Source organism: Anguilla rostrata, chromosome 1 (genome assembly GCF_018555375.3).
Source record: "Anguilla rostrata isolate EN2019 chromosome 1, ASM1855537v3, whole genome shotgun sequence".
NCBI lineage: Eukaryota > Metazoa > Chordata > Actinopteri > Anguilliformes > Anguillidae > Anguilla > Anguilla rostrata.
Genome location: NC_057933.1, coordinates 71,768,676 through 71,793,136, shown reverse-complemented (window position 1 = coordinate 71,793,136; position 24,461 = coordinate 71,768,676). Strand labels below are relative to the sequence as shown.

Here is a 24,461-nt window from a genome sequence, read left to right as displayed (position 1 = left end):
CCATCTGCAGCTCGGCCGAGCGTGGGGTCCCGCCGAGCGCTAGAACAGCGGGAGTACCACGTCCGGACCGAACCGTGAACAGCAGCGATGCGAAGCTGCCAGTTCCAGCCCCCCGCCCCCGCCCCCCTGCCCCGTCCGGGCCGCACACCCACCTGGGTCGTCCATGTGGCCCATGACCCAGTTCATGGCGGCGTCGATGCCGGTGTTCCCGGTGTAGTACACCGCCTTCCTGCAGGCCTCCAGGGGGAAGCCCATCTCACACAGCTGAGACACCGTGGAGTCGTCCAGCACCGGGGCTGGGGGGGGGGGGAGAGAAAGAGAGAGAGAAAGGGGGATGAAGAGAGAGTTAGAGGGAGAGACAGAGAGAGAAACAGAGAGGGAGTGATGGAGAAAGCGGGGAGAGACAGAGAGAGGGAGGAAGGGAGAGAGAAGGGGGAGAGAGACAGAGAGAGAGAGAATGAAAGAGAATGAGAGAATATTAACAGTGTACAATAAGCACAAAGTGACTGACTGCTCTACAGCACATCACAACGGAGACAGGAAAAAAAACAAAAGAGAATCTATACAAACTACTACCGCACATGATGGTGAACAGAGAGAGCCAAGAGTAGGCAAACACATCCATGTACCTTATTCACGCCTACACTTCCTAGATGAACTACCTGAACGTGCAAATTGCCAGTGATGGAGGTAAACAGAAGGGAGAAGGGAGAAAAAGGCACAAAAAGGAGGAAAAGACAGAATGCAGAACCCACACAGAATAGGAGCCCAGCAGGAGAGAAAAGAGAAAGAACGGAGGAGGAGGAGAAAAGACAGACAGACAGACAGACTGACACAACAGCGGGGAGTACAGCGAGCCGTCCTCCTTGTTGCTACGGGAACCCAGGATACCTTTGACCTCCACATCTGGGGTCACGAGAGAGGGCGGGGCCACCTCTGGAAGCAACTCCTCCCCCGGCTGCTGTCCCGTCCCACGGAGCGCGCTCAGATCCAGCGTGTCAGGCACGTCAATGCTCACATCTGCAACAGCCAACCACCAATAAGCACAGACTGCGAAGGGTCACGTCCATCATTAGGCTGCATTTAGCTAATGAGTTCACTCAATTCACCAGTTAAATCCCATCCAAATTACAGCCGGGGCCCAGTCCAATCTAACAAACGACCAGCTGCACAAAGATCAGTCCTCACAGCAGGTTCCTGCATTATTCAGATGAACTACTCAGAAAACACTTAAGGACGCTCCAAAGTCAGTGTGCACTTCAGAACAAAGAACTTTAAACAGACATTTCAGCTTTCAGGATCCTGCAAATATCTCCCCAAAGAGCGCCCACAAAAACAAAACAAAAAAAAAAAACCCAAACTGGAAAAAGCCGCAGCTCTCTACCAACTCTCCCAGCGGATGGATAAACGTAATCCACCAATGAGAAGAGCATCAGCGAGAGGGCTTATGATCACGATTACGATCAAAGCAACAGATCTTTCCGAAGGCAGAGTTTACGAATGTGCCTTTTAAAAATAAAGCTAAAAACAGCACTCTCGTAATCACAGTTTTTGAGTAGCAGCGTTTCTAAATAATTAAAGTTTAACACAACGAGAATAAAAACAGCCGCACAATGCCTTTTAAACCATGGCTGACAAATGTTTTTCTGCAAATCAGTTTGACGGTGTATGGTTTTTTTTTTTTGTTCCTTGAAAAACATACGCGCTGTATAAACAGACCTACCTCATCACAAGCTATAGGAAAGCGTTTCAACGAAATTCAAGAATATTAACGGTTTATTGTGATTTACGGTCATCGTACCCCAAATCATGCCCCAATCTGAACTTGCCACAGACAGGAAAAATATAACTTGGTTATCTGCTGGACAATTAATGGAAAATGTCCCAGTCAGTTTAAGGCAAGCTGCAGCACGTTGCCAGCCCCCAAGATTTTGTATGGTCGGAGGTCTTCTTTAGTGGTGCATTATGGACATTGGAGTATCTAGTCAAACTGAGCCTAGAGGCAATGCTGAGGTTTACGGTGTGTGGGAGTCTCTCGGTACTGTAGTTCTGTGACAGTGTAGCAGCTTCCCTATCCAGGAGCACAATCAGGCTAAACCCTCATCTCTGGCAGGGCCACTAGAGGACGCGCTCTCCCACATTTTCCAAAAAAAAAAAAAAAGCTGCATTTCTGCGCATCTGGCGTGAAATGCTTTTGGCGGTCAATGGCGGTCAATGGGGGTGGCCTCCTCGGGCCCCGAGGTCAGACGGCATCGGTAATGGCAGTCCTGACAGGGAGGCAGCGTCTTACCCAGCTTCTTTGGGACCCAGTCCAGGCCAAAGGTGAACTTCTTAACCTGGATGACGAGATGATCGGGGAAAGAGGCGAAGCGGGTGGTCCTGGTGTGAGAGGGGAGGGGGGAGGCGGGGGGGGGGGACTGGTTATACACTGTGCTTTAAAGAGTCTTGAGTTACACATCACGCAACTTCTTTCAGCAGCATGGAACACTATGTAGCACTATTAGTTTGAGTTATTCCACGGCTGTAGCACGTAACCATCGCCAGGTTGACTTTCAGTGCATAGGACAAGGCTGCCCAACCCTGCTCCTGGAGATCTACCGCCCTGCAGCACACCTCGTTCAACAGCAGGAGATCTCACTGAGCTGCCAATCAGTAGAATCAGGCATGCCAAATAAGGGTTGAAATGAGAGCCTACAGGATCTGGCAGATCTCCAGGAGCAGGGGTTGGGCAGACCTGGCAACCCGCAATCTGCCGCATCACATTTTATGGAGACGGGCCGTGCGCTTCTCAAACCTCCAAACAGCACCTGACCTTGCATCGCGCCCTTGCTCCCGCAATTACCAGTCCTCACACGATCACGCCGCTTTCCACCCAGCGCTCTTTCTCCGTGACTCTCAGCCTCTGACACGCCGCCCTGCATTCCTAAGCGGACGCGGGACGCGTTCCGGAGGTCGATCCCACACAGACGTGAGCCGGAGGGACAAACGGGGAGGTGCGGCCTTAGCGCGCGGGCCGCGGGCGCGGCGATCGACGAGGCTCAGCCCAGGCCAAATGAAAGGCCCGCTCGCTAATTTCGGCTGCTAGCAAAATGCCGATGACTCACGACGGGCGAAAATACGAAGATACGGTAGGTACTGTCGTACGGAATTGCTTAAAAATAACGATAAAGATCCTCAAGAAAAGCATTTAGAAAGGAAAAATAAGTTGATAAGAAATTTGCTGCCCAGATTATCAAGACGTCAGAGCAAGACCTTAAAAAACTACAAGTACCACGATCCACCGAGATACTTAGTTGCCATCCATGTAATTTTTGTTTATTAGCAACCAATATTACCAAGTGGGCCTTTAGCCCTCCGTAGAGCATGTTTTTAGGAATGTTTCTTTGAAATTATACGTCAGTGAGTTAGAACTCCACTGCTTTCAGTTACCAGTAGTGATTGTTACATCAGCATTAGAACGTTCAGGTAAGAACATTCTAATCGCATATTTCCGATCTCACACCTCAAAGGGTTAATCCCCTCCCTCCTTCCCTGAGTGGCGCCATGGCCAATTACACGCTGGCGTAGTTGGCGATCACGCAGTGCGGATTCACACTACAGCGCGGGGCGCGATCACACATTGGAGCGGAGCCGTGGCAGCCTGGCAGCCCATTGGGCGCGGTGACGTAGCAGCCGGGCAGGCTTGCGGCTCATTGGTCGCGGTGGCGTAGCAGCCCGGCGGCTCATTGGGCGCGGTGGCGTAGCAGCCTGGCAGCCCAGCGGCTCATTGGGCGCGGTGCGGCGGCTGGCGCTCACTTGCTGGCCGTGGTCTTGGCCTGCACGGCGGAGCTCCAGAAGTCGGTCAGCGTCTCGGGCTCGCTTAAGGCCGCCAGGCAGGCGGTGAACGGGATGCGGGCGCGCGGGGCGGGTGGAGGGGGGGCGCCCGCCGACTCCGCCTCCTCACGCCGCCGTTCCGCCTCCTGGATTTCCTCTGGGGGGGAGAGAGAAAGAGAGAGAGAGAGAAGGAGAGAACGAAAAAGTTAATGGGAGAGCAAATGAGAGAGAGAGAGAGAGAGAGAGGAGGGAAGGAGAGAGAGGGAGGTCAATGGGTTTAGAGAGGAGCAAAAGTAAAATCATACACTGGATGTCACAATACCAAATCAATGTGACATTAAAGAAAGTGGCTCTTGAAATACTACAACAGCTCTTTTAGCCAGTCTTTGATAGTTGTAGCAGCATTACTTTTTAGTGATATGAGTAATATGTAACAACGAAAATTATCTGTTCAAAGTGAAGCTGTCTCTGCTTAAGACTGTGAATATGGACGGAGTGGTATAGTCATAAGAACGTGTCAACAGCCCATTAACAAATTAATACTACATTTCCCATCAGTCCCTTCCTTATGGCGCAGGCTGCAGTTTACCTAGGTTGGTGGCCTGGTCCATGGGCACAGGTAGCTGCACAATGTAGTCGACCCTCTGTGTGTACTTGGCTTTGTGTGACTGCTGACAGACGATCCGCTCTTCCACCAGGAAGCGGAAGGCTTCGGTGGGGTTCTCTCCCGAACGGCAGTTCCTCTGGTGGAGTTAATGCCAAACAGGAGATTCAGAGTCAAACACCGCAGACTCAACCCGGAATCATGAAGATTCCTGAACTCAACCGCACAAAATGGAGGCACACCTGAAAACAACGGCACACATATCTGGATGGATGGAGGATAAAGGAAATGAATTAAGGGGTGAATAAAGATTCCATTACCTCCACCATGTTAATGAAATGCAGTAAAAACTCCTGAGCGTCTTGCTGACGACTGGTGGAGAACTCCGGGTGCCCTCGTCCAACCAGGGCCTTGAACATGCGGGGTGCTATGCCAACCTGGTCCCCCTGGAAACAGCCAATTGCATTTTTAAAAAATGAATACAATGACAAAGAGACAAACAGTGATAATAACACACACATGCACCGTCGATATTAACAGGACTTCGTACCCTGGGTTCAGGGTTCACTGTGGGATCGTCTCCTGGGTCAGGAGCAGGTTTGGAATATTCTCCCGACAACAAACCGTAGCCCAGCTTTGCTCTGAAAAACAGGAGACAGTAAGGCGAGAGTGTCAACACAGGCACCAAGGTCCAGACACATTTTAGCCAATTTAACTAAATAGTGAATTGTTAATATGCATATTCCAATCTAGTTTACTTTACTTTACTAGCTTGCATATATCGGCTGCACATCTCACTGTGGTGAAAATGCCATTGGATTACGACAGTGATTGTGATGATGATGCCGATGAGGACACTCACACTTGCGTTTTGAAGTCCTGGGTTGGGTCACTGGGCCCCTCACTGAAAATCTTCTCAATTTTGGAGACGTACCTTTGGCAGACGGAACAGCACACAAGTCACGCGGGTCACAAGACAGAGTCACTCACCTGCAGCGCACAGTGCAGTCAACCGGTAACTTCTAGAAGTTTCTCACAAAGATAGAATCAAACTGATAACGTTAGAAATACTGAAATGTTTAGCTTAATTAAATGTCCAAAGGACATTGAGTAGAACTCAACCACAATTTATCAAGCAACTTTTTTCAGAGAGTTAACGGCTGATTGCAGAAAATAGTTAAGCAAGCCAAAAATGCTTGGTTAAAAAGCTACATAAATAAACGTCCATAAGTAAGCTTTCCATTGCCATCTTTAGGGGCCTTAATTGGTCCACCTCCCTAAGGCTGAACTGAGCTCCAGTCCAGGACTAAGTCACAATCTACACACAGACACGGGCAAGGGACCAGAGTGCTGGAGGGACCTGGGTCTGCATTCACACACCATGCTGATCTCAGACCAGTTTTCCTAACCTCATCCATAATGAGCACAAAAGGCCAGACTGATCCCAGGTCAGCATTAGTACACTGAGACGCGTCGTGAACGGGGGCGGGGGCAGGGGGGGTTAGCGGGAGGGCACTGACTTGCTCTGGAAGTCCGGCACTGTGAAGAGCACTTGCATGACGGAGTTGAGGTAGCAGCTGTTCCCCAGGTTCTTCATGCCGGTGAGGCCGGGGCCCCAGAGGGGCTGCAGCGTGGCCCCCGACTCCTGGATCACCTCCCACTCGCCCACGCGCTGGTTTACCGCGATCTCCAGCTCCGTCATGGTGCGCTCCGTCTGAGCGCGGGGGGGAGAGAGATAACACAGAACGCATATTAGGGGAACACAGAAAATGTATTGGACTAGCTGAAAATTACATAACAGCTTGCCGTAAGCAGACACTGGGATAAGCCTATATTTGCCTGTACACCATTCGTCTAGATTTATGTTCAAGTTTTCCTTTGTATATGTTCTTTTGCAATACAAGAAATATCTTACATGCAAAGCATTTTAAATCTGAATCTGAATTTGAGAGAGAAGAGAAAAAGAGACAGCATCGTTCCTAAAGATTATGTACGTTACGGATTAATTACAGATTAATTCAGAGATGCCCCTCTATGCAGACGGAAAATAAGAGGGTTACTGCAGAGACAGATGAGAGTGCGGTGCATACTTTCTCACGCAGTATGGTTCACACATTCTCCATGCTGTCACAAAGTACATCCGGCTAAACGTTGCAATAAATAAATCAATGAATAAAAAAAAGTGTTGTTTGGAAAGTTCTTTGAGTGGCACATACCGAAAAGTGGCATATTAACAACAACAACAAATAATAATAATAATAATAATAATAATAATAATAATAATAATAATAATAATAATAATAATATGTCTCTGAGTTTTTAGAATGACAGAACCCAACCTTTCAAATAACTTCAGTAATGAATATGAGGGAAGAGTGAAACTAAAACCCTTGCGCATTGTGAAACCAGAGCCTGGTGTGTCACAGTTATACTGCATGTGCCAAAATCAAGTAAGCCGCAGCACAAAGCGAGCGACAACAGACCACTGAGGAAAACCTGCCGACAAAACAGTTTCTCTGTCTCTACCCACAGAGTTCGCCCCCGAAAACAAACAGCGGTAAATCACATTTTGCAGAGGTGCTGAAGACGCAGTGTCCAGCCTGAAACAGGCTCACTTTCATGCAAACGGCAAGGCAACAGAGCGCAGCGTCGAACTCTGACGCCCCAAACGTAGCGGCTCGGTACCTTCTCCATGGTCATCATGTTGATGCCGAAGTGGGAGAGATGCTCTGGGAGCTTAGCGTCCAGCACCATGTCATCTTCCTCATAGGAGTACACATCTGTAATCATAATCATATAACGCAGGGTCAGATCACACGTAGAATCATGCTGGTTAATTAATTAATGCATTGAAAAAACCAATTCGGTCAGCGGTGCTGCAACAATCGTCCCTTCTGTTGGTAGGTAACAGCACTGAAATGATGGTAAAGGTGCTTCTTTCTGTGGTGATTAATATCTGTGTGTGTATGAGTTGTACATCCCCCCTTCAAAAGTCCATCATATACCCAAGCTCTTTCATTTAACTGCCCCATCTCCTTCCTTACCTGCCCCGTCAGGGGTAATTGTTCCCAGTTTGACAGCAAGCGGGTATCCAGTCTGCTGGAAGTGCAGGAGGGCGTGGTTGTTGCCCCCGGAGCCGTCGAAATACCTGCGGCCGCAGAGCACCTTCCCGTCCGACAGATTCATCCACAGGTTCTCCTGCAGGTCGCACACCTCGCACTTCCACCCGCTGAGAGAGACAGGGGAGCGGGTCAGAGTGCAGGAAAGGGCTCGCCAGCATCACTGAGCGCACGCACGCACGCACACACGCGCACACGCGCGCACACGCACACGCACGCACGCACGCACAGTCTACACAACGCACTGCACTGTTATGGCCATAACAGACAGCTCACTGTGCACACACACACGCACACACGCACACACGCACACACAGTCTACACAACGCACTCCACTGTTATGGTCATAACAGACCGCTCACTGTGCACACACACATACGCACACACAGTCTACACAACGCACTGCACTACTATGGGCATCACAGACTGCTCCCTGTGCACACTGTTTACACAACACACTGCACTGTTACGGTCAGCACAGGCCGCTCTCTGTGCACGCACACACACACACACACACACACCCACACCGTTAACAGAACGCACTGCACTGTTATGGTCATCACAGACTGCACTCCATGAACACACACACACACATACACACAGTTTACAAAACGCACTGCACTGTTAAGGGCACCACAGACCACTCTCTGTGAACACATACACAGTGTTTACACAACGCACTGCACTATTATGGTCATCACAGACCACTCCCTGTGCACACACACATGCCGTTTACACAACGCACTGCACTGCTATGGGCACTCAGCTGGCGAGAGTTAAGCAGTGTACACACACATAACAAACGACAATGGCTTAAATAAAAGCACATACGTGATGAAGCACACCTAAAACCAGCAGGCAGGGCAGCCATACGGGACTGGAGTCTGATAAGCCTAGACCACGGTGGCCCAATCCTGTTCCAGCATATCGACCGTCCTGCAGGTTTTCACTCCAACTCTAACACAGCGCACATCATTCCACAGCTAGAGATCTCACCAAGCTGCCAATTAGTAGAATCAGGTGTGGCTTTGTTGGGGTTGGAGTGAAAACCTGTGGGACGGCAGATCTCCAGGAGCAGGGCTGGGCAGCTCTGCTCTAAGGCACAAGCATGGATTCAGCAGAAAGAGGGGCCGCACCACAGACTGACTGACACACAGAATGAAACACAGATGCACCCCGTGCCTTAAAGTGGAAAAGCACACCAAGCGAATTAGCATCTAAACTAGGGTAACTTTTAACTGATTTATCAGAGAGGATTTCATGACTGTTATTCTTCTTACTCGTAAATGATTCAGTAAACACGTCAATTCCATAAATAAAGAATACAATAATAGAATCAACACGATGAAGCTTTAAATTAAGGAGACGCAGGAAAAGAGAAACATTCATCATTGCAGGAATGAGACTTAAAACGTCACGAGAAAAATCACCTCACAACTATAATAAGAGCGCGAGCCAACACACATAAATAATCACAAGCAGCAGGGAAGCGCTCGTAAAATGCCCCTCCTTCCGGCTCACTAGCACGCTAGCCGTCTCGCTCTCCCTCTCTGAACCCAAGCCCCCACAGGGCAGAGTCTGGCAGGGTCGAATCCTGTGAGCCGTGCTTACAGGCTCCTATTACTGCCGCAGTCCACAAGGCCGAGCCCAGAAAAGCCAGGCTAGCAGCTGAGAGAGCCCCGCGTGTTCACGCCCACATCTGCAGACTCGCATTATTGATTTTCTCCATTTTTTACAAACATGCCATTTTCACCTCCTCTGTGAGACAACAGCATTATAATGAAACAGCCTTGTACACGGTAGCTCTAACCTGCTGCACTGAGATCAGTTCAGTGAATTAATTGAAATTCAATTTAGTGAATTAATTGGATTTTAACTCATTCAAATTTCCCTGTAGATCATTATGCAGACACAGACGTAGAGCAGACACAGACTCAGAGCAGACGCGGACTGAGAGCAGACGCAGACGTAGAGCAGACGCAGACTCAGAGAAGACGCAGACTCAGAGCAGACGCAGACTCAGAGCAGACGCAGACTCAGGGCAGACGCAGTGAGATTATGGGAGACACATAGTGAATTGGATTTAACACAATCCGTAGACATTAGCAGACACAGAGCAGACAACGCAGACTAGAGCAGACGCAGACTCAGGGCAGACGAAGAGCAGCAGACTGAGAGCAGACACAGACTCAGGGCAGACGTAGAGCAGACGCAGACTGAGAGCAGACGCAGACTCAGAGCAGACGTAGAGCAGACGCAGACTCAAAGCAGACATAGAGCAGACGCAGACTGAGAGCAGACGCAGACTCAGAGCAGACGTAGAGCAGACGCAGACTCAGAGCAGACGTAGAGCAGACGCAGACTCAGAGCAGACACAGACTGAGAGCAGACGCAGACACAGAGCAGAGGTAGAGCAGATGCAGAGCAGATGCAGACTGAGAGCAGACGCAGACTCAGGGCAGACGCAGACTCAGAGCAGACGCAGACTCAGAGCAGACGCAGACTCAGAGCAGACGCAGACTGAGAGCAGACGCAGACTCAGAGCAGACGCAGACTCAGAGCAGACGTAGAGCAGACGCAGACTCAGAGCAGACGCAGACTGAGAGCAGAAATAGAGCAGACGCAGACTCAAAGCAAATGTAGAGCAGATGCAGGCCCAGAGCAGACGCAGACTCAGAGCAGACGTAGAGCAGACGCAGACTCAGAGCAGCCTCGTAGTAGACGTAGAGCAGACGCTGACTAGACGCAGACTCAGAGCAGATGCAGAGCATACGTAGAGCAGACGCAGACTCAGAGCAGACGTAGAGCAGACGCAGACTCAGAGCAGACATAGAGCAGACAGCCAGAGACTCAGAGCAGACGTAGAGCAGACGCAGACTCAGAGGCGAGCAGACGCAGACTGAGGGAGAGCAGACGCAGACTCAGAGGCAGACTCAGAGCAGACGCAGGCCCAGAGCAGACGTAGAGTAGACGCAGACTCAGAGGCAGACTCAGAGCAGACGCAGACTCAGAGGCAGACTCAGAGCAGACGCAGACTCAGAGCAGACGTAGAGCAGACGCAGACTCAGAGCAGACGTAGAGCAGACGCAGACGCAGGCAGAAACTAGAGCAGACGCAGACTGAGCAGCAGGCAGACAGACGCAGACTCAGAGCAGCGACAGTAGAGCAGACGCAGACTCAGAGCAGACGCAGGCCCAGAGCAGACGAGCAGGCAACTCAGAGCAGACGCAGGCCCAGAGCAGACGTAGAGCAGACGCAGACTCAGAGCAGACGCAGGCCCAGAGCAGACGCAGACTCAGAGCAGACGTAGAGCAGATGCAGGCCCAGAGCAGACGCAGACCCAGAGCAGACGCCGGTGCGGATGCAGACAGAACCCAGCCGCTCTTACCTGGGTGGGATCTTGATTCCGTTGTCCAGCTGCTTGAGGTCGGCGGCGTGTCTGGACTCCAGCCGGACCTCACCGTCCCACTGCTGCACCTGCAGCGCGTGGGACACCGAGTCGGCCGACATCAAGCCGGCCATGGACTGGGACACCTGGGGGGGGAGGGGGGGGGGGGGGGTCAGGCCTCTGACACCGCGCAAAACCACCCGCGTCACTGCAGCCTTCCTCCCCGCATCCCTCTTCAATTCAACGTCCCGCCCATTCATTGCCCTATTTCCCTACCCTCTCTCTCACAACTTCGGGCATGCTGGCCAAGTCCTCCGATGTCACTTCCTGCCGGTCTGGAAGCAGGACTACTTTCACTTCCTCCTCGTACTGATCCTGCTCCACATCGAACCCTCCCTCTATTCCTGAGGGAGAGGAGAAGAGAGCACGGTGAGGTACTGCTCTACTTACTCAGGTTTAAAGACACCAAGTTCACACAGTACATCAGAGTGTACCCCCCATGATAGAACTCAATGAGAAAATGAATGAATGAATGAATGAATGAATGAATGAAGCAAGGTGGCAATTCCATACATTATCTTACCAATAGCCAATCGAGTGGGCTTCTTCTTGGGTGGGTCACCTGAACCAGAGCTATTGTCATCCTCCTTCTGTGTAAACACATATCAGTTATAATTAGCCAACATAACCCTCCTCGGTATGCAGTTTCAACTAGCCTAAGCAACACAGCAACAAATTACTATAGTGACGAATTCCTGATTTTTGCCAAAACTACTGCGACAACAGCTACTGCCAGCCAGAACAACTTTGAGAAGAAATGAAACAACTTCCGTCATGGCCATGTAGCACAGTTGTTATCTTTATCCTTAGACTTTACCACATTTCTATAAGATTTGCTGTTTACCACATCTCTATAAGACTTGTTGTTTCTTTTTAATAATAATAATAACCCGGCTTGTGTTTGGGCCGATGACGGACCAACGTCTTTTGTATTGCTTGCAACAATTATATAACCCCAGACTGCGTTTAGACTTTCTAGATTACCCGTGCTTTAGCTTGGATCTGTCCAAAGTTAACCACTGAGATTCCATGCAACGACTGTGGGTAACATTAGAAACAACTTACCTAAAAAAAAAAAAGTAATCAGCAATTTACCTGCGCTTTACGGGTGCGTGTGATGTGCAAGTAGGCTCTCTGGCCGGTCCTGCTGTAGTGTCTGTCAACATACTGACTGCCAAACCCCAGGAAAGTATTCATACACACGTACAGACCTCCCTCGCTCTCCTGAAACAGAACAGATACTCAAATGTGACAGCGTACTAGACCCCTTAGTAAGAAAAACTGATGCAGAATGACAACGCATGAAGCCGGTGCTTTGGCATAAACACAATATAAAACACTGGCCGCGTGACAGACACGCTGTGGCGTTTGAAAAACACCACCAACTCAAATTAAGTTACGTTAAGAACAAAGTGACATAAAAGGATGAGAGAAACAAGCCACGTAGCTATCTAGTCAACAGGGAAACAAAAAGAACGTAACTACATAAGCAGGGACGTTATTAAATACGTAGCATTAAAGACTGGCGGAATGAAAGGGGAAATAAACACCCAGAAGTGAAATTCAAGAGAATTTAACCAGCTAGCTAGCCTGGCAAGGAATTTTGAAAATGTATACAGGTTTGGCTGGTGGAAGAACTCACCGGTGAAGAAAAGGAGAAGGCGCATTCGTCTTTGTGGACACGGTCCCCGGCCCGCGGAACCCGAATTGTGGACAGGACCGACATCAAAACCTCACTCGCCTTAGCCATCTCTTACTGTTTGAATTTGTGCTTTCTCGTCAGACTCTTTCTCCTCCGATTTTCTGACTTTTGCCAGCCTCCTTAATTCCACTGGCTCTAGGTTTTTTGTTTTATTTCCTTCCTACTCCTCTCTCTAGCCTTTCTACCAATGAATCCCACTCTGCCTCCTTACGTGCGCTCCAGTGTTTCAACCGATGCAAGGCCGGACGCGCTCACGACGAGTACAGCACTCACGGGGTCGCGGACAGTAATCGTAATATAGGGAGTATGCACGCTCACAAAAATGTAGAAGGACCAGAGGGTAGCTTAATGTGTAGGTGGCCCTTTGTGTGACAACGAACGATGTCTGAACGAAATTATTGCACAGCTAATCACGTTAAATCATACTAGCTAGACTGTATATATTGCTTTTTCGTGCGTATCAGTTTAACGGAGGCGCTATACTGATTAATTAATATTTACAACATTGTCTTACCAATCTAGTCTTCTGTGTGCACGGTCCATAGACCGTATAAAAATAGTGTACGGTCTGTCAATCACGTTTCTACAACGATCAGTCGAATCTGTGCAGCGTCTATTTTCAGTTGATGTCTGTGAAGAAAAAACTAATCTTATAAAGCCATCCAATAGGCTACTTTCAATCCACATACAACGTGTTTTGTAATATAAAGGTGCAAATATAACATTAGCTCAATTAGTGACAACACAAGCGACTTTGTCCAAGTATTCAACTTTAAATGCTCCATTACCACAGTTATTACGATAGTCTCGTACGATCCACGATGAGAAAGCGAAATTTGGTACTGCCATAACTAAACCCATCATCGCCACCGTGCTGGTGGAGGTATAAATCGCAGAGTTTAGAGACCAGTCGTACGACTGAAGATTTATGTACACGTGAATGATTATACCTTAAAATGAGGATACTTTAATTACTCTGGCTCAGTATATGAGCCCATTCGCACACAGTGCATAAAGTGAATGGTATAGAAGGACGGGCGTACAGAAATAGTAATAGTATGTATTTGCAAAATCCACACTGGCAGGACCAAACAAGCTGGTTTCTTGCAAATATATACCGACTTGTTCAATATATTAAATCATATGCAACACTTGAATATGTAGACCTATGTACAATAAGTACAATATAAGAGGGCGTAGGCCTATTTATTATGAACTTTCGCGAAAGAGAAGTGACTCCTCATCCTCTCCTTCTCTCCACCCATCCCTTTCTCCCTTTTCGCTCCTTGATCCCTCCTTCTTTCCAACCCAAACGTTTAGGTTCAAACACATTTCCCTGTACGCATTTCAACCTCTTCCACACTCATTCCTGTCCTGTCCCTCCCTCTACGTTCTGTTTCTCCCCCTCTCCCAGTCTCACGCATGTATGGTACTATGGCGGTACCCTCCGACACTAGCCCTGTATACGTGGCGCTGCGTTTTGTACTGTTACACTCATTGCTTTCACTAGTAGCATCTGCAACAAGCGGGGTCTCCACAGGATCTGTGTCTGGACGTTTACCCCCTTATGATGCCCTGTATTACTTGGGTGTCCGGGAATATTTTGCGGAGGACTGGGAGAAGGCGGCGGAGCTAATCGAGAAATCAATCGAAACTCGGGAAACTATACTTCGGAGGCGCAGAGAATGCCATGACAATTGTGTTGCAGCGGGGCATGACAGGCTCGAAAAACTAGGTAACTGTTTAAACACTAAGCGGTTTACATTTTGTTGCTTAGTTCGTAAGAAGAATGATTTTGTTGTGTACTTTGCGTTGGATGGGTAATCCTAAACTTTGATCGTCCCTTTATAATACAAGCAAATGTTTTGACATGATTATTGAACAATTTGTTTAGAGATTTAAACGTGGTTTATTGCTTTGATTTATATTTTCAATCGTCATGCTCTTCAATGTTATATATTGCTGTTGTGTAAGTGCTGCCGTGTTTTTAGTTGCTATGCATTAACTTTGTACATGGTAATGAATTAATAATCAAGACTGTTTAGTGAGGCTTTTTTTTTTTTTAGATGATTTGTTACTAGGTTTAGTCTTTATGTTTTCTTTGACACTGCCCTATGATTTCACCCCAGACACAGAGAAGGGCAGCGTGTGGGACTTGTGGGCCATTGACTGGGTCCAGCGCAGAGCAGAATGCGTCCGGTTCTGTTTGGGTCAGACCATCAGTCCAGTGGCCCAGCTTCCCGTCTCTGCAGACATCCACTATGAATTCGACACCCGCAACCCCTACAACTTTTTACAGGTCACCTACTACAAGGTACTTGCGTGCATAGACATGCATTCACAAATAACTGTCCAGTCCTGGACACAAGTCTTATGGCCCGGTGTACATATACATACATATGTATATTTACAGTCTTTAAGTTCTATTCTTTAAGATAAATTACTATCATGTGCATTTCTGCTCTTGCAGACTAGAGAATAAGAGTTGTATTCATGTCTGCTGGTCTAATTCCCTGCTACACACACTCTGTAGAGTCTCTCCTGTGGCCCTCTGCACTTTTTCCACAGCTAGGGAAGATACCGAATGCAGTGGCGGCAGCGCAGACCTTCTTCGTGGCCAACCCCAGTCACCTGGAGATGAGGAACAACATAGAGAAGTACAGACGAATGCCAGGAGTGACAGAGGAGGCCTTCCAGGACAGAGAGAAGGATGGACACAAACAATGGGTGAGAGAGAGAGTGAAGGAGAGAGGGATGGACACAAAACAGTGGGTGAGAGAGAGTGAGGGAGAGAGGGATGGACACAAAAAATGGGTGAGAGAGAGTGAGGGAGAGAGGGATGGACACAAAACAGTGAGTGAGATAGAGTGAGGGAGAGAGGGATGGACACAAAACAGTGGGTGAGAGAGAATGATGGAGAGAGGGGTGGAAGAAGGGGACGAACAGGAAGTTGGGCATAAATAAGGAATGAGTGGGAATGATTGAGCAAACGGACAGTTACAACAGAAGGTGAGGTCAAACAAAGCTGGCGTATCATAATTGAAGAGTCGTACATCATTCTGAGAGTCGTAAGGGCCTCTCAGCGTCTTTTCAGCAAAGAACGGCTGTCCTTATACTGTAGACAGACCAGACATTCAGGGGGTTACCAGGATTTTCTTCATGGCGTAGCCAGGGTGGGGGTCACACTATCACCAACGGCTACATTTGCACAGTTTTTTACTGGGAAAAATAGTGGTGGCACCTGGTGTGGACAATCATAATTCCAGAAGGGGCCAGTGCCATCCCGGCCACCCAATTGGACACGGCCCTGCAGGCATCAAGCACACAATATGCCATGCCCTCATACGCACCTCCCCTGTCCTGTCCCTGTCCCTGTCCCCCCCCCCCGCTCAGTACCTCTACGACGCGGCTCTCCTCGCAGAGTCCTCGGCCGAGTGGGCGCGCGCCGCGGAGGTGTGGAAGAAGTGCGTGAACGAGACGCTGCGACAGACGGAGGAGTGCCGGGCGCAGTGCGAGCTGGAGGGGCAGGGGATCCCCGACGAGGAAACCGCGAAGACGACGGGAGTGTTCGAGAAGGCTGCGGGTAAAGTGCGCTTCAGCGTGTGGCAGAACGTTGTGGCGTGTTAACAAGCAGAGGTGGAAATCCCAGTCCTGCCGTGTGTCCCTTCCTCCCTCAAACTCAGCCAGCTGAATTTCCCTAATTAGTTTCGACCTCCTGGCTGAAGAATTGTGCTAATTAGCAAATTCAGGTGATTAGAACAAAATACTGGGGAGAATTATTTTTACTTTCTCAACCTGGATTTTCCAGTGCTGGTTAACAGCGATGTGCCTTCCAGGCTAAGTTACTTCTCCCCGCAGGAGGCTGCATTCATGCCTTTGATCTGGCACTGTATCACGTTACCTTTTATTTCATTTTGAATATAATGTTCTGGCTTGAGCTGGAAGGTAACAAGACTGCTAATAAATAAAATACAACATTATATTACAATAATAATAGCTACTTCATATTGATTGATTCAATTTTTTATTTTAGTAATTTCATTGGCTAATTTAATCACTTAATATGAGGTGGATCTTATTATTGTAAAGAAATATTTTGTATGACTATGAGTACTTTTATGACTTTCAATTTCATATGCGACAACAAAAACGACCCACTTCACCTTAAATAATTAAGTAAAATCAGGTAAAATGATTATTACCCAATGACATCACCAATGTTGAAAACCAAACATATTGAGGTTGTCTCTGCCCTTCTTTTTAGCTCTCTCTCTCAACCTGTTGTCCTGTAAGCAGTCCTGTGTGGCCATCGTGGCAACACGACCTGGAAGGATTTCTCCAGTGGAGGACTTCCTGCCCACAGTGCTGGAGCACTTGCACATTGCACAGTTCAAAGGTTAGAGGTCGGGGGTATATTGGTATATTGGCAATGATGGTGGCAATACAGCCACTCTGTACTCATACCTTGCTTAGGTGTCTAGAAGTTTTAATGACAGCACATATTTCTGTGACGGTTTAAGTTGTTTGATCCAACTTCCTTTTTCTTGATCTGTCGTTGCGTCACTGTCAGCGGGCGACCTGAGGGGGGCAGTGCAGACCCTTCGCTCCCTCCTCCTCTTCTACCCCTCGGATTCCGACTCCCTCTCAAACCTGCAGCTCTACTTTGAGACACTGGGTGGCGACGCTGAGGCCCCAGGGACACAGCCCACACAGGTCCAGACAGGTTCTCTCTGACTGCATTAGTCATGCAGTCTGCCTTCGTGCTCTGTCATGGGCGCTAAAGTCTGTCTGTGCTCACAGTTTATTTATTTATTTGTTTATCTGTCTGTATCTGCCTCCCCTCACCCTCCTCTTTTCTCTCACTTAGGAAATATCAACCTATGTTAACAGGTCCCTGCTGGAAAAGAAGCTTCTGTATTTTGGAGTTGAGAATCTGAACTTCACCTTCACTGACCCAGTAAGAGCGCTGCTTCATAACTGACATTTTTGCGATGTATATTTTAGTGACGGGGTCTGGCTCAGCGGTCAGTTCTTGTTTTTCTCTTCTACAGGACCTGTGGACCCCAGAGGAAGTTGTGCCGGAGTCAATAAGAGAAGCATGGAGGTGAGAGTGTAAAATCACAGGCATTACTTTAGACTAACTAGCTACTTGACTCTTATGTTCCTTCCGTCTTCCATTTTTCTTAACTACAGGAATCTCTGGTTAGTAACAGAAGTTTCCGGAAGCTTGAACATGCTCTGAAACTGTGTTGTAATTTTCAGAAGATGCATGAAATTGAAATGCTTCTTCGTCAGCCAAGGGGCTACAGAACTTTCTGTGTTGAGAATACGGAGATGACCATCTGGTTGGTTTTGACTAGAGTATTATCTGTGGTAAAATGTTATGCCTGTTTGGACTGTCTTGGTTTATTCTGAATGGGGGAGGGTTGGGATGGGAGGGCGAAAGAAGTGTTAATTGAGTGAACACTCCCAGTGCATTCACTTGTTGTCTTTCAGAGTGGAGAGGGAAAAACTGAATGAAAAAATGAAGGAAGGAGAGAAGGAGGTGGAGCTGGATGACAGCGGGTTCTATGCAGGTAAATAATAAATATCGCTAACCTTGTGTTGCAGGTAAATAATAAATATGCAGATAAATAATAAATATCGCTAACCTGTACACGTACTTCCTGTGCATTACTTCCCACCTTCTGTTCACCAATGAGATTGTTTGCTCCTTTGAAGAGAATATCCTTTGTCACAGCATAGTTTGTAGTTCTTCCCCTTAATGAATATTCGTGAGATGTATCAAACTGGACATTTATTGCTTAGCTATGGAGAATCAGAACATTCGATATTATGAAACTGGAGTTGAACATCTGGTTGAGCTTTGGAATCAGTGCTTAAATCCTTATCTGTCTTATACTGTCGTTCTTTCCTCCCAACACCAGGGGGCAGTGTTCCTCTCATTGGAGTGACAATCACCATGGACGACAACATGCTGAATGGGACTAATCGTGTTGTACTGGATGGTGCTTTGTCTCAGCCCGAGTGTGACACAATACTACAGCTGGCTACCGTAAGCTGTCAATGAACATATATTATTAGCAATAGTGTTATTATGAATTGCATTTATATCACACTGTTTATTGATGTCATAGAGCTTTGTCTACTAAGGGGGACAGCTCACTAAAACAACCTCATTGTGTAATAACCACTAGGTGATGTGCGTGTCAGCCAATGTGCATCAGAATACTCACTACATTTTAGCTAGAGATTGAGAGTCCAGTAATATTCTGTCCAGTAAACTGGGTATAGTTAGATGGACAGATTCAGTGAGCACCATTAAACCTTTTTCCCAGACACCACAGAATGTTCCTTGTTAGATGATGTGTGTGATCAGACACAATGCGATTAATTTCATCTTAGCTCCTCAAATCCCCCTTTTTGGCTGGACCGCAACAGCGGGGCCAGCCCTACAAACGCGAATGTCTGTGACTGACTGAGTGAGTGATGAAGTTACACCATTGGTCGGCCGGATCACATGTGTTAGGTCCAGCCGTATACTAGGTTTTAACATGGCCTTGTTTTTTTTACAGACTGCTGCATCGTTAGGCGATGGTTACCGGGGGCGACGGTCCCCGCACACGCCACACGAAAAATTTGAAGGCCTGACCGTACTGAGAGCGTTGAAGGTGAGGACATTTCCGTTTCCTGTCCCTCGCAGTACCATGGACCTTGAGTGAGGAACTTATTTGGCTCGCCCTCTTCCAGTTGGCTCAGGATGGCCTCGTCAACCAATCGGACGCCAGGCTGCTTCATGAGATCGGGGAGAGGGTCCGGACCCTCCTCCACTCGTACTTCCGCAGCCCATCCGCACTCTACTTCTCCTTCACCCACCTGGTGTGCCGATCTGCCATTACAGGTATGCTAAACTCCCCCACTCTGTCGGCAGTTGGGCTGTCAATCACCCACCTCCCTGTGTGGAACCCAGACGTGCTGACTCTGTTGCGCTCTTTGTCTGGGTGTGGCTGTTTTGCGGTTACATCTTTGTGTGTACAGGGAAGCAGGAGGGGAGGCTGGACCTTTCCCACCCTGTGCATGTGGACAACTGCCTGCTGGAGCCTGAGACCAGGCAGTGCTGGAGAGAGCCTCCTGCTTTCACCCACAGAGACCTCAGGTACACACACACACAGACACACACACACACACACGCGCATGCATGCATGTACACACATGCCACTCACACATGTGCATGCATGCACATATACAACTATGTTGTGTATCCATTTTTAGGAAAGGGCAAATGTTAGTGTGACAAAAACTAAAGATACTATTGAGAAGAAAAAGATACAGATTTTACAGTGGCACATCGCAAAATCACAATCAGGATGTAACCTTGTTTTGTGATTTATACGCTGCTGATTCGTGAAACAGAATGAATCAATGATTGAATTCTTGTTGAGTTTGCATGGTTTGTGATTTTTTTCACCATTTTTAGGTGTGCATGATCTATGGACTACTATTCAGTAAAGTGTTCTAGTGTATTTGTGTTATCCCATGTATGAATAAGGCTGCCTAGCGGGTTGTTTGTCCCCTATTAAATTGTTCTTGCCACAGCTTTGGTTAATACCAGGAAACCGCTATTGTCACTAGCCGCTGCCGCTGGGTGTTGCCTAAAGCCAAATCGTTGCCTAAGCGGCACATCATGGAATCATGCGCCTGTGCCAGTTAATGCCTCTGCCCCTCCCTGTCCCGAGAGAGGGGATTTAGTTCATTTGCATCAAATCATGTTTGATGATCTGATTAGAGAAATGGGTCACGTCGCTAATTGTTTGGAGGAATCCGTTTTCGGGGGTCGGAGCAGCGGGATTCAGCATCCAAAAACGCTGGGGTTTCAAAGTCCACGAGTTCTGTTTAGTTTAGTTTATTTGACAATAAAAATAAGACAACAATACGATTGCATCTGAGTTTAAATGTCAAGGATACGCAATACAGCCACAGACTTATTTCCATTGTGGTTTTTGATATATTGGTGAATATATCCACTGTGTTACTGGCATGTGTGTGTATATTTATTTATTTATTTATTTAGTGAGATGTACCATGGCCCAGGAAAACAGGGGAGTAAAAGCTCTTCTGTGATATTAAGTTAATTTGCCATTCATTCCATCATTTCCATTCATTCGATGATGCCTGTACGGTGTATTTCATTGTACACTGTTCATAAATTTGATCTGCATCTCAGTTTTACGGAGCGTGTGTAAAAAGTAAAAAGTAGGGAAGAGAGAAATAAAATAAATAAGTGGATAATTCATCTTCTAACAGTTTTCCTCTTGTGTTTTTGGGTTCATGGTCCAGGCAGAGGGAGCACTAAGCCACATGCTGTGCATACATGCATGTTACTGCGTGTAAAGGCGTCAATACTCTCACATAATGATAGGATGCAATTTATTGTGTAAATTGTTCTATTTGATGTGCATTGCTGTTGAATATTCACTCATTCGTGAAGTACTTTCAAGTGATGTTCTTGTTTCAGCCTGTAGGTGGCATAAAGAAACATACACTATACTTTCTTGTAAAGACCATGGCCTGGATTCAATAAACATTTCTCTTTTATTTTGACTGACAATTAAATGAAAGTTTTTTTCCCCACAAACACATTTTGGTGAGTTCAGTTATTGTTTTTGTCAACAAGAACACCCGTACTTACATTTATTATTAATGTTTATTGAATCTTGGCCCATATCAGTGATAATGACCAATTCTTATTTATCGCATTATAATTGGTCCACTTTCACAGTGGTTGTGTGTGGTCAATGTGGTCACTGTAGTGCAGGGGTGTCAAATTAAATTGTCAGGGGGCCACAATGTCTGCAGTTTTGTGGTTTCCATTTAATCAATTGGCAGTTAAGGCCTTGAGAACAGGGTTTGTGGACTGTATGGCCAATCAGTGACTTAAACGAACCACTGCTGGAGAGAACACCCTGAAAACCAGCAGACACTCCATCCCTCCAGGACTGGAGTTTGACCCCTGAGCCATAATGTATCTGAATACTGATATACTGAATACTGGTATAATACTGGTCAGTCATAACTCATTTCTGGGGTAGATGCTCAGTCATTTTGAATAGTTGATTGTTGTAATTATATGCTAAATGAGGACTGTGTGTGTGGTTGGCTATTGCAGTGCCGTACTCTACCTGAATGATGACTTTGAAGGCGGGGATTTGTTCTTCACGGACAGGGATGCAAAGACCGTGACGGTACGTTGGAGCTTCATCTGCAGCTTGGTGTGGCTGTGCTTCAGCAGAGGGTCCACGGATGTGTTAGCGGACTGCCTCCCTGTGTGTCCTTAGGCTACGGTGAAGCCAAAATGCGGGCGGGTCGTCGGATTCTCCTCTGGGCCTGTCAATCCCCATGGGGTTACCGCGGTGACCGCTGGCCGGAGGTGCGCCCTGGCTCTCTGGTTCACCAAAGAGAAGCTGCACAGAGACATGGTGAGATTCACTGCGGTTGAAACAAGACTGCCTCCGTATAACGCCTTTACAGTATAGCTTATTGGCACACAGTGCTACTATGCCACACATTGAAAATGAGACCACAGGAAATTCAGCAGGTGATGGCATTAAATAATAGTGAAGAGCACAGGACTGAGCACAGGCAGATTTGCCCTCTTGTCCTCAGTGTTTGTGTGATGTAATGTCCGCTGTTGTAAATGAACCTCATTATGCACATGCAAACTGCATTAACCCTTTCGGCACCAGGAGCGGGAGGAAGCGGAGGCGGCGTGGACGAAAGACGGCCTGAGCGTGACCAAAGAGGAGGAGAAAGGCGCCCCCGCGCCTCCTCGCTCGGGACGAAATCAGAACTCAAGGGAGAGGAGCAAAGCGAGGGGCAGGGTGGTGGGGGCACGGGACGAGTTGTGAGGGGGGGTCGAGGGCGAGAGCTAGAACTGCAGTTTTGAAACAGGACACGCATTCAGACGGCTCGCTTCCATTTGAGCTGTACCCATCTCTTAGCCGTCACTCAGCCCAGCACCCCCTCATTTCAGTAACAGTGACTGTTTTTGAGTCAGAATGACTACACCTGTTCTCATTGGTCCTTTCACCCTGGTAGGTAAGTCTTTGTGAGGTTGAATGATGTAATGTCTGTTTATCTGTAAAAAAAAATAAAATAAAAAAAAACCGACAAAACAATAAATGACTATAAAATAAAACAACCCCCTTCAACTGTCTCATGAGTCTGGGAGTCTGGATGATGAACTGAGTGACAGGGGGAGTTAACACCCCCAGTCCATTAAATGATTACCCCAACCTTCCTTTACAGCGCAGGGGATTAGAAGTGAAAGGGAGAGAGGGTTAATGCCGCATGGTAATACAACACTGTGTGCTCTGAGCTGTGCTACTCTGCAGTACATTAACACTGATGCCCAGGGAGACAGTGTGGCATGCAGGCAGAAAAGGGATAGAAAGAGAGATTACAGTTAATCCCTCATAAAGGAGTGCATTTGTTTATGAAGATTAAAATCTCCATTTAGAATATGGAATAATAATCCAGGAGTAATCATTTAATCATTTACTTCCAACACTCCTCGTCTGTTTCCTCCCTCAATTTCTTCCCATTAACCCCAACCTCACGATCTCGCATATTATGGTGTCCAGTCAATCAGTGTTTATGCTCTGTATCGACCCTCTCGGCCCCTCTGTTTTCTAATCCACCTTCAGTAGAGAAATGGGTCGGTTACCGTTAATGGACTGCGCATTTTCGCTTCTCCCCCTCTTCTCACACTCCGGCCTGCCCTGGCATTAATCTAAGTGTAAATAGGCATTTTTTTTCACGCAGTGCATCCCAAGTAATTCCTTCCTACCCCTCCAGTGATATCAATATTTTTTTCTGCGTACTGATGCTGAATCCCTGCTCTTGTTCTGCAATGGCACATTGCGTGAACAGCTATCAAATTATGGCTGTGACCGATGAAACCAATGGCGTAAAAATAAGTATGTGTAAGATTTGGTGTCAATCCAATTTTACCATAATGTCTCTGTTGTGACTGAGATGGAATTGTACCAGAGTCATCTTTGTTCCCTTATATGAATGTATGGTACTTTGGTGTCTGTCAGTTCGTGGTTGTAGAACACTAACACTTCACTGGCCCTCCCTGACTGTGTCAGCACTAGACTGCCAACACCTACCACACCTTCTCACAACAAAAGCTCAAGACCAGTACAAGTACCAGAGCACAGCGGCGCTACTGACAGGCGACACTGTCGAATGGAGCATAGAGCAGTCTCTGTATCAGAACAGAACAGCTGTACGTCAGGCAATATCCCGGTGCCTGACTCATAATAACTCCCTCTACTGTTTCACAAGACGTCGCACTTTCCCCAGGGGCAGACCTTAGGTCAAACCAAGCCCCTAAAATGATGTGTGTTTTAGTATAATGTCCAACCCTGCAGGACCTGCTTGTGCAGTAGTGACTGTATGTGCATTACCATGTAGTTCAGCTGAACTGAATGAATCTGTTATGAATCTGTTGAATCTGTTAGCCCCCTCTCATTCAGTGGTAATGCATGTGATTCTTACCCTGTGTTCACACCGTGAGAAACTCAGTTGATGGATTGCTCAAGTTTACTAGGCTGAGGGAGGGGCAGGAGCTTCCCGTTGAATCCTCTTAGTGGTCTCGTGCAGCTACATATTATTGAAGAGAAATGACAGCGTCATCAAAGACGTATATTTGCCATATAGCCACATATCATCTCCTTTAGTTTCTATAGTTACGTCAGCACACTGATAAAT

At 47.5% G+C, this 24,461-nt stretch overlaps 2 protein-coding genes across 2 annotated transcripts in view; one reads left to right on the top strand and one right to left on the bottom strand.

The window, feature by feature from the left end:
• The window catches only part of usp5 (ubiquitin specific peptidase 5 (isopeptidase T)), a 16,424-nt gene extending 3,011 nt beyond the window's left edge, over positions 1-13,413 (bottom strand). The window contains exons 1-16 of the mRNA XM_064309487.1: positions 12,627-13,413; positions 12,080-12,208; positions 11,508-11,574; positions 11,201-11,328; positions 10,925-11,070; positions 7,462-7,646; positions 7,103-7,197; positions 5,938-6,131; positions 5,280-5,351; positions 4,968-5,058; positions 4,738-4,863; positions 4,403-4,556; positions 3,796-3,970; positions 2,291-2,379; positions 892-1,020; positions 153-296 (exon numbers count right to left, since the gene is read on the bottom strand). Of these exons, the coding sequence (XP_064165557.1) occupies positions 153-296; positions 892-1,020; positions 2,291-2,379; positions 3,796-3,970; positions 4,403-4,556; positions 4,738-4,863; positions 4,968-5,058; positions 5,280-5,351; positions 5,938-6,131; positions 7,103-7,197; positions 7,462-7,646; positions 10,925-11,070; positions 11,201-11,328; positions 11,508-11,574; positions 12,080-12,208; positions 12,627-12,734 (2,032 nt within the window). The 5' untranslated portion in view covers positions 12,735-13,413. The remainder of the gene's footprint in view (positions 1-152; positions 297-891; positions 1,021-2,290; positions 2,380-3,795; positions 3,971-4,402; positions 4,557-4,737; positions 4,864-4,967; positions 5,059-5,279; positions 5,352-5,937; positions 6,132-7,102; positions 7,198-7,461; positions 7,647-10,924; positions 11,071-11,200; positions 11,329-11,507; positions 11,575-12,079; positions 12,209-12,626) is intronic.
• A 489-nt stretch (positions 13,414-13,902) lies between these two features.
• Positions 13,903-22,884, top strand: p3h3 (prolyl 3-hydroxylase 3). Its single transcript, XM_064309552.1, has 16 exons — positions 13,903-14,421; positions 14,816-15,000; positions 15,255-15,413; positions 16,080-16,269; positions 16,951-17,082; positions 17,257-17,399; positions 17,554-17,643; positions 17,738-17,790; positions 18,183-18,262; positions 18,614-18,741; positions 19,262-19,357; positions 19,437-19,587; positions 19,725-19,842; positions 21,853-21,928; positions 22,022-22,162; positions 22,430-22,884. The coding sequence occupies exons 1-16, from the start codon at positions 14,109-14,111 to the stop codon at positions 22,589-22,591; spliced, it is 2,217 nt and encodes a 738-aa protein (XP_064165622.1). The 5' UTR covers positions 13,903-14,108; the 3' UTR covers positions 22,592-22,884.
• The last annotated feature ends 1,577 nt before the right edge of the window (positions 22,885-24,461 follow it).